This window comes from Syngnathus typhle, linkage group LG10 (assembly GCF_033458585.1).
Source record: "Syngnathus typhle isolate RoL2023-S1 ecotype Sweden linkage group LG10, RoL_Styp_1.0, whole genome shotgun sequence".
Taxonomy (NCBI): Eukaryota; Metazoa; Chordata; class Actinopteri; order Syngnathiformes; family Syngnathidae; genus Syngnathus; species Syngnathus typhle.
In genome coordinates, this window is record NC_083747.1 from 9,597,988 (window position 1) to 9,611,882 (window position 13,895).

General features: G+C 40.0%; 1 protein-coding gene across 23 annotated transcripts in view; it reads left to right on the top strand.

Moving 5' to 3' along the window:
• LOC133160646 (plectin-like) overlaps positions 1-13,895 on the top strand; it is a 66,789-nt gene that overhangs the window by 45,411 nt on the left and 7,483 nt on the right. For 15 of the 23 annotated variants that reach the window (XM_061288505.1, XM_061288506.1, XM_061288512.1 and 12 more), the window contains 26 exons: positions 89-204; positions 713-816; positions 1,776-1,895; positions 2,016-2,111; positions 2,185-2,312; positions 3,043-3,136; positions 3,250-3,404; positions 3,481-3,793; positions 3,886-3,963; positions 4,091-4,252; positions 4,369-4,473; positions 4,561-4,656; positions 4,816-4,941; positions 5,024-5,176; positions 5,262-5,416; positions 5,535-5,661; positions 5,970-6,153; positions 6,249-6,272; positions 6,664-6,821; positions 7,125-7,303; positions 7,390-7,528; positions 7,718-8,074; positions 8,173-8,256; positions 8,419-8,523; positions 8,630-8,728; positions 10,489-13,842. In XM_061288505.1, coding sequence (XP_061144489.1) covers positions 89-204; positions 713-816; positions 1,776-1,895; positions 2,016-2,111; positions 2,185-2,312; positions 3,043-3,136; positions 3,250-3,404; positions 3,481-3,793; positions 3,886-3,963; positions 4,091-4,252; positions 4,369-4,473; positions 4,561-4,656; positions 4,816-4,941; positions 5,024-5,176; positions 5,262-5,416; positions 5,535-5,661; positions 5,970-6,153; positions 6,249-6,272; positions 6,664-6,821; positions 7,125-7,303; positions 7,390-7,528; positions 7,718-8,074; positions 8,173-8,256; positions 8,419-8,523; positions 8,630-8,728; positions 10,489-13,842 — 6,811 coding nt within the window. The remainder of the gene's footprint in view (positions 1-88; positions 205-712; positions 817-1,775; positions 1,896-2,015; positions 2,112-2,184; positions 2,313-3,042; positions 3,137-3,249; positions 3,405-3,480; positions 3,794-3,885; positions 3,964-4,090; positions 4,253-4,368; positions 4,474-4,560; positions 4,657-4,815; positions 4,942-5,023; positions 5,177-5,261; positions 5,417-5,534; positions 5,662-5,969; positions 6,154-6,248; positions 6,273-6,663; positions 6,822-7,124; positions 7,304-7,389; positions 7,529-7,717; positions 8,075-8,172; positions 8,257-8,418; positions 8,524-8,629; positions 8,729-10,488; positions 13,843-13,895) is intronic. The other 8 variants (XM_061288497.1, XM_061288499.1, XM_061288500.1 and 5 more) reach the window with 3 other exon arrangements.

Sequence of the window (13,895 nt, forward strand, 5' to 3'; positions counted from 1 at the left end):
AGATTTATTATAAAATGCATGTGGAAGTAGTTCATTTGGATTTTTTTATTTCTGGCTTATTCCTATTAATTCCCCTGTGTTCTCCTAGTCCCAGGCTTATTGACATGGGCAAAGTATATCACCAGACCAACCTGCAGAACCTAGAACAGGCCTTCCACGTTGCTGAGAAAGACCTGGGTGTGACACGTCTTCTGGATCCTGAAGGTACGGATGATTTAATTTTTTTTTAAAGATTTCCAACATCATACAAAGTTATGATTATTTTTTTCTTTTGTAAGACCAGAAAATTCTGGAGTTGTAGATGTGTGTTAAAAAACTAAATTATATTCAATGAGAAAAGAAAAAGGTTCACACACCACACTTTTCCCACAGTCAACTACAAAGAGGGAGTAATTACAAAATTTTATTTTCTAGTCCTATATCGATTCTACAGATTAAACATAGCAAACATTTGGAGCATTTTCTCTTTGACTTTATCTTGGCTGATGCTTGGTTTATTTCCACTTAAATCTAATGATTTAAGATGATTTTATTATGATTACAGTCTCTTAATATTTTTTTTCTTTCCATATTACTTTCAATGTTTTATGTAAAGCACTTTGAGTTGTCTTGTACATTAAATAAACCTGCCTTTCCTTTCCTGGTAATTTGTGTTATTGCACCACTTGCATGGTACAGAGTCTCATAATGCAATTTTGCCTTTTTATTTCAGATGTTGATGTTGCCCACCCTGATGAGAAATCCATCATCACTTATGTGTCTTCGTTGTATGATGTCATGCCTCGGGCCGCTGTACAGGACACGATGAGAGCTAATGTGAGTGAAATGTAAAAACGTAATCTGTCTAGGATGGCGCAAATCTGGCCATATACGTAGTACTGTCTGTGTAAGTTAGTTACACAATGTCATATGTTGTAATGGTACAAGATAACTCTCATTTGAAAGAAAGCAGTGCTCTGCACACTCTGAATCTACTTGTGTTCCACTAATTATTTAACAGAAGAATGCCAGCAGAACATTTTTTGTATTTCTCAAAATTGAGACTTACTGAGAAAAGACAATGTCACATTAGCGGTAAAGTATTTCCAAAATGTTAACACTAATAATACTCTACAATACTGCGTTAGGGCCTTGACAGGTTTGCATGTACAAAAACAGGCGTATTCATGATTGCCCTGCCAGATGTGAACGGGCGTGACCAGAATTGCATCTGCCAAATGCGATGATTTGCTGCACGGCTCGTGATGCATGTTGTGCTAGGAGTATATAACATTTATCATACTTCATACCTTAGATGAATTGCCAGTGCAAGTTTGCATTTTTAAGAACATCTGAAAGGCAGGAACCACGAGATGGTCATGGACCGTTCCCGATGGAAGAAAGCCATATCGAGAACCCAGTCCAACCCAGCGGCGCCTGGAAAGCGGACTTTAAACCGATGATGAAAGGCAGGAACAGACCTGCTGTAAAGCATTGTCGGCGTAGCGCAGGCAGAATGAAGCAATGTGGAGAAGTTCTCTGCTCACGTAAACATTTTTGAAATGTCAACAAAAATTAGTATCCTACTTTACACCAGCACTGTTCCCATCGTCGACCTCATTTTCCAATCTGTTCCTTTTCACAATACCTGTTTTGTTTGGCGGTGCCTAATTAAGTTTACTGTGACATGCGAGTGATGGAAAATGGTGAATCCGAAGAAGAAAAGGTCCCCTGTTGTTTCCCCCTGCTGTTAAACTGAACTGTTGTTGCTATCCGTTTTGCTGTCTTGGCTTCAGGAGTTGGAGGTTCGCTGGCGAGAGTACTATGAGCTCGTAACTCTTCTGCTCCAGTGGATCCACCACCATGTCATGGTCTTTGAGGAGAGGAGGTTCCCAGCCAATTATGAGGAGATAGAGGTGAGACTATATGCAAATGATGCTGTTATGCATTCTGTGGATTTGTCTTAATTGTTGATTTGTGTACTTTTTTTTTTTAAATACAAATTGTCCGTTTCCTTAATGTTGTTTTTCCATTAGCTCCTTTGGCGCCAGTTCATTAAGTTCAAGGAGTCAGAACTGCCACCAAAAGAATCTGATAAGAACCGCTCCAAGCACATCTACCAAACTTTTGAGGCAAGCTAATTCATTCTATTTGCTTGTATCCTGTTGTAACGAACAATAATTAATAGTCTTTGATTAATCACAGAGTGCAGTCAATGCTGGACAAGTGAAGGTCCCCCCTGGCTACCATCCGATTGATGTGGAGAAAGAATGGGGTCGACTTCACGTTTCTATTTTGGAGAGAGAACGACTGCTGAGGACAGAGTTTGAGAGGTCAGCTGACAGATATTTGATAACATAAACCTTATTTTGATTTAAATAAATATATAATATTTCTCAATAGGGCTGAAAAATACGGACAAATTTCCTTATCTCTATTTCCAATGCCAGATATGGCCAACAGTATTACTCCAGGTTCAATCACATATCAGCTTCTTTTTTTATTTATAAAAAGCAAAGTGTCAACACAAAACATTGTAGCACATGCTGTTTTTAATTAGATTCTACAGTCATCATTTTTGCCATAAGCTTCACTATTTTATCCACTGATACATATGAAATTATGAAAATATTAATATTAAGTATTGTTGTAAAACAATATATGTATACTTTATTTCTATGGCTTGGCAGCCGAGTACTAGACAGTACCAGTCTAAACAATAGTACACAGCTAGAGAAAGGTTTTGCACTTGTTCTCCTGAATCAACTTGTATGATATGCGATTGTAGATTTTGCATATCTTTAGTGACACACGGCGTCATGCCTCAGAAATGGGATGATTTGTATCACAAGATTATCCACTCATCTTGTCAGTCTCATAGTATTATGAAGCCGAGAAGTGGAAACGTAGACATTGTTGTCAGTCATAGTCACTTCTGCTACACTGCTGAGAATTTTGTTAGGTTTTATTGAGATAATTGATGTGATATTATATTTTACTCTACAAATTGCGATACATAATAGAGAATCCTTAACATATCTTTTTATCTCATTTTTCTTTCAGACTTGAGAGGCTTCAGAGGATTATAAGCAAAGTCCAGATGGAGACTGGAAGATATGATGAGCACCTAATCCACCTTGAGACCTTGCTCCAGACGGTGAGTCCCAAGCCTACACAGAATTATGCTCTAAATGTCAAACTGTCAGTCTCATTGAGATAACATTTCTGAATGTAATTAACATTGACATTATAATTATCTCGTACTGTTAGGATATCCGCCTCCTTAATGCGGGGAAACCAGCTCAGCACACAGCAGAAGTTGAGCGTGAACTAGACAGGGCCGACAACGTTGTTCGTCTGCTCTTCAATGATGTACAGACACTCAAGGATGGGCGCCACCCTCAGTCTGAACAGATGTACCGCAGGTGGGTGCCACATAAACTGCATTTACCAGGAAGGATTGGTCACTAAATAGCCATACATGATCCTCTTTCTGCGCAGAGTCTACAGCCTTCACGAGCGCCTAGTCAACTTGCGCAGCGATTACAACCTTCGCCTGAGGACTTCCCAGATTGCCATGACGCAAACATCCCAGAAGACTACCATGTCGAAAGTACGGCCAGAATTGGATGACGTGACATTGCGCTATGTCCAAGATCTTCTTGCCTGGGTGGAGGAGAATCAACTGCGCATCGACGGAGCTGAGTGGGGTTCAGATCTGCCTTCTGTAGAGTCACAGCTTGGCAGCCACAGAGGCCTGCACCAGACAGTGGAAGACTTCAGATCAAAGATCGAACGTGCAAAGGCTGATGAGGTACTCTTATTTATTTGATTTTTTTTTCCCCATTTATTTTCATTCAGATGAGCTTCTGTTGAGTGTTTCTTTTTATCCGACTTGGTTTTCAGAACCAGCTATCCCCTGCCAGCAAAGGCACATACAGAGAGTACCTGGGTAAACTGGATCTTCATTATGGCAAACTCCTGGTAAATAGGCAAATAGATATGCATGTTCCTGAATTGCATGTTCACCAATTGGTACATGCCTTTAACATTTTTCAATTATTTGAATATAACCTGACGCATTTTTTTTCAATCGCTTTTCTCCTCTCAGACCTCCTCAAAGTCCCGCTTGAGGAACTTGGATTCACTGCATGCATTTGTCAGTGCAGCGACCAAGGAGCTTATGTGGCTAAATGACAAAGAGGAGGAGGAGGTTCACTTTGATTGGAGTGACCAAAACACCAACATGGCAGCAAAGAAAGACAACTACTCGGTGTGTTTCTGAAGTAGACCTCTTCTTATGGTCTTTCATTCAGCATTTGAGAATATGTTTATACAAATTAATGTAATTTTAATGGGTTTTTTTCTTTTCTTCTTCTTACCCTTCAGGCTCTTATGCGAGAGTTGGAGCACAGGGAGAAAAAAGTGAATGATATCCAGACCACAGGAGATAAGTTTATCAAAGATGGCCATCCTGGCAAGAAGACAGTGGAGGTGATTACATCAAGAACTTTTAGACTGCGACATTTGCAAAAATGTTCTTTTGACTTGCAATCATCATAACTGCTTGCTCTCTCCCAGGCCTTCACAGGTGCCCTGCAGACTCAGTGGAGCTGGATACTGCAACTGTGTTGCTGCATTGAGGCTCATCTTAAAGAAAACACGGCTTACTACCAGGTATTTATGATTTTATTATGACTTAAAATGGATATTGCTGTAAAGATTTTCATGTTTAAATATATTCATAAAATATTTTCACGTGACTGTGAAGAAAACAAAGGTATAAAGATGTGACTGGATAATGGATTAATGAATATTTTTGTCTTCCCATTGCAGTTCTTTGCTGATGTAAAAGAGGCTCAGAACAAGATGAAAAAGATGCAGGAGACCATGAATAAGAAATACACTTGTGATCGTTCTACCACAGCCACACGCCTGGAGGATCTGCTGCAGGATACTGCGGTAGGGATGATAGCTTGCACATACCTTATTGTACAATCAGGTTGTCACCTGGTTTTAATTTAGTTTGCTTCAATGTCAACAGGAAGAGCGAGAACAGTTGAATGAATTCAAGACACATGTGAATGGCCTGAACAAAAGGGCTCGTTCCATCATCCAGCTGAAACCACGTAACCCCACCGTGTCCATCAAAGGCAAACAGCCCATTCAAGCTGTCTGTGACTTCAAACAACAAGAGGTGAGGATTGGTTGCAAGTATGCAAAATGATTACATGGATCAACCAAAGAGCCACTTTAGTCTTACATTCTCCATTCTTTCACAGATTACGGTTCATAAAGGGGATGAGTGTGCACTCCTCAACAACTCCCAGCCTTTCAAATGGAAGGTTCTGAGTCGCTCTGGACATGAGGCAACTGTGCCATCTGTTTGCTTCCTGGTTCCTCCAGTAAACAAGGATGCCATGGACAGTGTGTCCAGGTGAGAGACCCAAAAAAGCGCAGTTTATAGATTTAAAGGTTCTGTTGATTGTTAAACCTAATAGAGCCTGCAGTGCAGTAATGTGAAAGTAAGTGTACCTTCCTCCTCCTCCTCACAGTCTGGAAACAGGGCATCAGCAGATGATGTCCATGTGGCAGACATTTTATATCAACATGAAGAGCTTGCTATCCTGGCAGTACCTGATGAGGGACTTTACACAGATTCGCTCGTGGAACATCACCATGGTATGTATCTTGGCTGCTGGATAAACTTTTATTTTATTGTCTAATTTTTGTGTTTTAGGATTACATTTAAATCAAATGAAATGATATATGGGAACAACACAGTTCTGCTAGCATCTTAAAAAAATAAAAATCAAAATTAGTATTTGTATGAGGATTAAATTTGAAGTTTGTGTAAAAAAAAAAAAAAAAATGTGACCCCAAATTCATTTGAAAGGCATTATTTCAACAGTGTTACAATCACTGCTGTTTCACATTGACAAACAATATTTTAGATTTTAATTCCACCTATTTTCCTCTATCATTTGCAGTTAAAGTCAATGAAACCAGATGAATATAGACAAATGATGAGGAACCTGGAGATCCACTACCAGGACTTCATGCGTGACAGCCAGGACTCTCAGCTTTTTGGACCTGATGACCGCCTACACGTAGAGGGAGACTACACCAAGTCCACCCAACACTTTGACAGCTTGCTTCGCTCTATGGAGAAAGGTACACATCTTAAAATGTCTGTCTGACGGAAGGGATAAATCATATCTACTGTAGTATATAGAGCAGACATGTTATGTTCTCAATTCATGTTCCAGGGCGAATGGTTGTTAGGCTCGGAGGTGAGTGATGTAAAGTTATGCTTCCAAGCTTTAGATTAGACATGGATATGGTTTTGTGAGAGTACAGTAGATGTAGATGATTGACTGCATGGTGTTTTCCACTGAAAAGCCTGCACAATACAATTACTGCCTGCAATTCTGGGTTAATTGAATGAAATTGTTTCATTGGTCACGTACGGAAATGAAATTGGCAGTATGCTCGTACCGTTAAAAAAATCGAGTTGTATAACATTGTAAAGGTATATTTTTTTTAGTATTAGTCCTCATTACAGGTGAGTGCATATGGTGTGAACATGAATTGCATGTGCTCTCATTGTGAGTTTGCGAGCTATTTTGTCTGAATACATTGTTTTCTATTCACACATAATGAAATTGAAACTCCTATTCATAGGTCAACAAAATGAGTCTCTGTGTAAGAACTACATCACAGAGCTCAAGGACCTGCGACTGCAAATCGAGGGCTGTGAAGCTCAGACTGTCGCTCGTATACGCAAACCAATGGAAAAAGACCCTCTGAAAGAATGCGTTCAAAAGACCGTAAACCAGCAGGTATGCTGCACTCTTTTTGCTATTTTAACACAAAGTTACAGTAGAATGTGTGCATCAAAGTTTAAACAATAGATGCCAAAGAATGTCATGACCAAAAACTCAGAAATGAATCCACAATGGTTTAGCATGACGCACAATAACCATTAAATGATAAGAATGGGTGGCAAATTACAAATTAAAGAGAAAAATAGGAGATCTGTTGTAGCAGATTTCCAATTTACATCCACCTCTTTCATTTCCCATATCTACCCAGTTGAATTTATTTTCTTTCTTAACTAATATATTTGACTCTTTGTTTTACAGAAAGTGCAGACAGAGCTTGAGGGTCTCAAAAAGGACCTTGATAAACTGACAGTGAGGGCACAAGAAATCTTGAAGTCCCCACAGGAATCTACTTCTACTCCTGTGCTGCGTTCTGAGCTAGACCTCACCGTTCAGAAGATGGATCACTCCAACATGCTCTCCTCCATTTATCTTGAGAAGTGAGACTCTCAAACAATTCTACACAGTAGCTCTTATTGCTTCCATGTTGGTGTGCTTTCAACTGATTCACTGTATCTCGCACCAGGCTCAAGACTGTGGAAATGGTCATTCGTAACAGTCAGGGTGCTGAGGGTGTACTCAAGCAGTATGAGGACTACCTGGGTGAAGCACACACTGTGCCCAATGACATCCAGGCCGTTGAGACGTGCCGTACAAAGCTTAAGGTAATCAGAAAATACAAAAGAATACCTCATCATAGATCACATGTGAATTTTAGATACATAACAAATATGTCTGTGTATCTCATTTCTCATTTCCCACCACACTGATAATTTAACCTAATCTTTGTCAAGATTTAATTTGTGGTCACTATTCATAACCCTGCCACTTCTGTTTTGGTCTCAAAAATGCAGAAAATCCGAAATGAGGCTGAGGCTGAACAGCCAGTTTTTGATTCTCTCGAAGAAGAACTAAAGAAAGCCTCTACTGTGAGCGACAAGATGAGTCGTGTGCACAGTGAGCGCGATACTGAGTTGGACCACTACAAGCAGCTTCAGTCTAGCGTTCAGGACCGGTGGAAGGCCGTGTTCACGCAGATTGACCTTCGTCAGAGAGAGCTTGAGCAGCTCGGCCGGCAGCTTGGCTATTACCGTGACAGTTATGATTGGCTTATCACTTGGATAGCAGAGGCCAAGCAAAGGCAAGAAAGGATCCAGACTGTGCCTATCACTGACAGCAAAACACTGAAAGAGCAACTGGCCCTGGAAAAGGTCAGTTATTGACGCTGATTTTTACCACCAGGCAAATGCATTGTCATCGCATACAACAATTGAGTTCAATTTCATTTCTATCCTGCTTTTCAAAACAGAAATTACTGGAGGAGATTGAGAAGAACAAAGGCAAAGTTGATGAATGTCAGAAATATGCTAAAGGGTACATTGACACAATCAAGGTGAGAATGAGACGCTTGTATTATAAAATTAAAACTGTAGCTCCCTCTTTTTGACATGTGGTCGCTAAGATGAAATGCCACAGAATAAAAAAAGGCCAATAAAGACGGGCACATTTACAGATTTACAAATTTAACTCCAGTGTGTAATTTCCCCCCCAAAAGGACTATGAACTCCAGTTGGTTGCCTATAAAGCTCAAGTGGAGCCTCATACTTCTCCTTTAAAGAAAACAAAACTGGATTCTACATCTGATAACATCATTCAGGAGGTATGTTTCTTCAAATCCATGTAATGAACATGTTACAGGACCACATATTAATCAGTGTTTGACTTAAAACAACTTCCTTATTCATGTGACTCTTCTTCCATACCAGTATGTAACACTGAGGACCCGATACAGTGAACTGATGACTCTGACCAGTCAGTACATCAAGTTCATCACTGATGCACAGCAACGCCTGGAGAATGAGGAGGTGCGTCACTTGCTGAGAATCCCAAACAAACTAAAATTTAACATGACCTTAACCAACAAGCTAATCAACCAAACTAGCAGCATTTGTATTCTCCCATCAGCACGCACTCATGTAATGTCTGAGTGTTTCATACTGACGCTCATGGTACAATCACACATTCACAAGTACGCACAAACACACATGGATAAACAGTATTTGATCGATAGAGCACTGCTATTTGAGAGATTACGGTGAAATTACTTGGTGCTTCAAACTGAAATGGGTGAAGTATGGAAGTAGGTACGTTTTTCTTTTTTGGGTTAAATTTACAGTCTCTAAATTGGAGGATTTGTCCCATTAGTTGGAGGTTATTTATTTATTTATTTATTTATTTATTTATTTATTTATTTATTTATTTATTTATTTATTGATTTATTGATTGATTGATTGATTGATTGATTGATTGATTGATTGATTGATTGATTGATTGATTGATTGATTGATTGATTTATTTATTTATTTATTTATTTATTTATTTATTTATTTATTTATTTATTTATTTATTTATTTATTTATTTATTTATTTATTTATTTATTTATTTATTTATTTATTTATAACTCTGGTCGCTTATAGACAGTTACATTCTATTTCCCACTATCTTGGGTTTTCCTTGTCAAATTCACACGTTTGGGTTTTTGAATTCTTTTCTTACCCTAATGGTGTGTTTGTTTGCTTCTCTTAACTGCTTGCCAGTGGTTTGCCCTGATGAATGCTTGAACTTGTTTGAGCAGTAAAGAGGTAAATGTTTAGTGGTGATGGTTTTTTCACATGGATTGTTTTTTTTATTTTCTTGCATTTTTCACTGTACCACATGGCATCATTTCGACATCTTTGGTGACTGGTGTGATAAAATACAGTACATTTTTTCAGTTATAATAATACCCTAGTATTAAAGAGACGTAACAAAGCTAAGTCATTACACAAATGGAAGAAACTTACAAGAGTGAACATTTAGTTACTTAACATGGGAGCATGGGAGCCTTACTTACTCAAGGAACTTCTTTAAGTCAACCTTAATAGCATATTCGAGTGGAGGGGATTTTATACTTATAATTGGTGTCCTGACTAACAGTGGAATTTTCTGAAGCCTTTTCGCTTTGACTTTTCCTTTGCTTCTTCTTCATTTTGTTGTGTGGTTTATATGTAGTGATTTAAAGAACCCTTTTTTTTTTTTTTTTTAAAGTCCCATAAGATGAATATATACTAAAAATTGAATATATATGATGATTTGGTATGGTACATAAATAATTTAAACGACTGTACATCAAATTACATTTGTACAGCCTCACTACTATTGTAGGATTGTGATATTAAATAATCATAGACAGCAAGTGGAAGACCAATATTCTTGCATGCAATGTGATTTTTCCTTTTGTGAAATAATGTCCATTCCATCCATTAACAAAAAACTTCATCCATTTTCACTGAATTGCCTTGTCATGAATTAATTTCATTGCACCATGAATTTAACCTCAGTTAATTGTACTTTGCATCTGACGTTGATCTTTGACTTGTTCTGTTAGCTGACTTTTAACATTAACATTGCACTGGTAATAAATTACATTGCATTGCTCTTATTCCAGTGTGATTACGTTGTGATTACCATTGTAATTACAATGTTAAACCCGCACTGTTTAGAGCTGGTGAATGTAAACTGTTACCTTCTACTTGTCATGCTCAATTATAATCTTTTCTTTACCATTTGCTTCCACTAATGCAGAAAGCTGCAAAGAAACTCAAAGCAGAAGAACAGAAAAAAATGGCAGAGATGCAGGCTGAGTTAGACAAACAAAAGCAATTAGCAGAAGCACATGCAAAGGCCATTGAAAAGGCTGAAAAAGAGGCGCAAGAGTTGAAACTCAAAATGCAGGAAGAAGTTAATAAGAGAGAAGTTGCTGCTGTAGATGCAGAAAAGCAAAAGCACAATGTCCAAATGGAACTTCATGAGCTCAAAAACCTTTCAGAGCAACAAATTAAAGACAAAACTCAGCAAGTGGATGATGCACTACAGAGCAGAACAAAGATTGAAGAGGAAATCCGTCTTATAAGAATCCAACTTGAGACAACTGTAAAACAAAAGTCTACAGCTGAATCTGAGCTCCAGCAGCTTCGTGACAGAGCAGCTGATGCTGAGAAACTGAGGAAGGCTGCCCAAGAAGAAGCAGAAAAGCTACGCAAACAGGTTAATGAAGAGACCCAGAAAAAGCGTATGGCAGAGGAGGAACTGAAATTAAAATTTGAGGCAGAAAAGGAGGCAGCAAGGCAAAAACAAAAAGCACTGGATGACCTTGAAATGCTCAAATTGCAGGCAGAGGAGGCAGAAAGGCAAGTGAAGCAAGCAGAAATCGAAAAGGAAAGACAAATCCAGGTTGCTCATCAGGCGGCGCAGAAAAGTGCTGCCATCGAGCTCCAGAGCAAACACTTGTCCTTTGTGGAAAAGACCTCAAAGTTGGAAGAATCACTCAAACAGGAGCATGGTACTGTCCTTCAACTGCAACAAGAAGCATCACGCCTTAAGAAACAACACGAAGATGCGGAATCGGCTAGAGAAGAGGCCGAAAAGGAACTTGAGAAATGGAGACAAAAAGCCAATGAGGCCCTTCGTCTAAGGCTCCAGGCTGAAGAAGAATCCCACAAAAAGAATCTTGCACAAGAAGAAGCAGAGAAACAAAAGGATGATGCAGAGCGTGAGGCTAAAAAAAGAGCAAAGGCTGAAGAATCAGCCCTTAAGCAGAGAGACATGGCTGAGAAAGAGCTCGAAAGGCAGAGGAAGATGGCCGAGAGCACAGCACAGCAGAAGCTCGTTGCAGAACAGGAGCTGATTCGTCTCAAGGCAGACTTTGACAATGCAGAACAACAACGATCCTTGCTAGAAGACGAGCTCTACCGTCTGAAGAATGAAGTCATCGCAGCTCAACAACAGAGGAAACAGCTTGAAGACGAACTAGCCAAAGTTAGAAGTGAAATGGATGTCCTCCTACAGCTGAAGTCAAAGGCAGAAAAGGAGACCATGTCAAACACAGAGAAAAGCAAACAGCTTCTTGAGGCAGAGGCTGCCAAGATGAGGGACCTGGCTGAAGAGGCAGGCAAGCTAAGAACCATTGCTGAAGAGGCTAAGCATCAAAGACAAGTTGCTGAGGATGAAGCAGCTCGTCAGAGAGCAGAGGCTGAGAGGATTCTCAAAGAGAAGCTTGCAGCCATCAGCGAGGCCACCCGTTTGAAAACTGAGGCAGAAATTGCTTTGAAAGAAAAAGAAGCAGAAAATGAGAGACTGCGTAGGCACGCTGAAGACGAAGCTTACCAGAGGAAAGCTTTAGAAGACCAAGCCAATCAGCACAAGCGAGCAATTGAAGAGAAGATAATTCAACTGAAAATGTCGTCTGAAGCTGAAATGGATAGACAAAAGGCTATAGTGGACGACACACTCAAACAGAGGCGAGTTGTCGAAGAAGAGATCAGAATCCTCAAGTTCAACTTTGAGAAAGCATCATCGGGAAAGCTCGATCTGGAACTCGAGCTAAATAAGCTGAAAAATATTGCAGAGGAAACACAACAAAGCAGGATCCAAGCAGAGGAGGAAGCTGAAAACCTCAGAAGGCTTGCTCTTGAGGAGGAGCGAAAGAGGAGGGAAGCAGAGGACAAAGTTAAGATGATCACTGCCGCAGAGGAAGAGGCAGCTCGACAGTGCAAGGCAGCTCAGGATGAACTTCAGCGACTAAAAAAGAAGGCAGAAGAAGCCAGGAAGCAAAAAGAATTGGCTGATAAAGAAGCTGAAAAACAAGTTGTAGCAGCTCAACAAGCTGCCCTGAAATGCAGTGCAGCGGAACAGCAAGCACAGAGTGTTCTCGCCCAACAGAAAGAGGATAGTATCATGCAGAAGAAGCTCAAAGACGAATATGAGAAAGCCAGAATGCTTGCCAAAGAAGCCGAGGCTGCAAAGGAGAAGGCAGAGCAGGAAGCAGCACTGCTCCGTCAACAAGCGGAGGAAGCAGAGCGACAAAAAATGGCTGCTGAATTAGAAGCCACAAACCAAGCCAAAGCCCAGGAAGATGCTGAGAGGTTGAGGAAGGAAGCCGAATTTGAAGCTGCTAAACTTGCCCAAGCTGAAGCTGCAGCATTGAAGCAGAAGCAACAAGCGGATGCGGAAATGGCAAAGCACAAAAAACTGGCGGAGCAAACACTAAAGCAGAAATTTGTCGTAGAACAAGAGCTCACAAAAGTTAAACTTCAGCTTAATGAGACCGATAATCAAAAGTCTCTCCTCGATGCAGAGCTGCATCGCTTAAAGGATGAGGTTGACGATGCTGTCAAACAAAAATCCCAGGTTGAAGATGAACTGTTGAAAGTAAAAGTTCAGATGGAAGAGCTGCTGAAGCTTAAAATGAAAATTGAGGAGGAGAATCAGCGCCTCATCAAGAAAGACAAAGACAACACTCAGAAATTCCTTGCAGAGGAAGCAGAAAACATGAAAAATATTGCTGAGAACGCTGCAAGACTTACTGTAGAAGCACAAGAGGCAGCTCGCTTGAGGCAGCTTGCTGAAGAAGACCTGAATCAGCAACGGGCTCTTGCGGATAAAATGCTCAAAGAGAAGATGCAGGCCATTCAGGAAGCATCAAAATTTAGAGCAGAGGCAGAGATGCTTCAGAGGCAGAAGGACTTGGCTCAAGAGCAAGCACAAAAGCTCCTAGAGGACAAACAGCTTATGCAGCAACTTCTTGAAGAGGAAACTGAGGAATATCAGAAATCCCTCGAAGCCGAAAGAAAAAGGCAATTGGAGATCGTAGCAGAGGCAGAAAAACTTAGGCTCCAAGTTTCTCAGCTCAGTGAAGCCCAGGCTAAAGCGGAAGAAGAAGCGAAAAAATTCAAGCAACAAGCTGATACAATAGCGTCCCGTCTTCATCAAACTGAAATTGCCACTAAAGAAAAAATGACTGTTGTTGAAAAACTGGAATCTGAGAGACAAAATGACAGCAAAGAAGCCGGCGACTTACGCAAAGCTATCGCAGAGCTTGAGAAAGAGAAGGCTAGACTGAAAAGAGATGCTGAAGAACTTCAAAATAAATCTAAAGAGGTATTGTGTCAAAATGGCATAACAACGCAGTTTATGCCATTGTTAACTCTCAA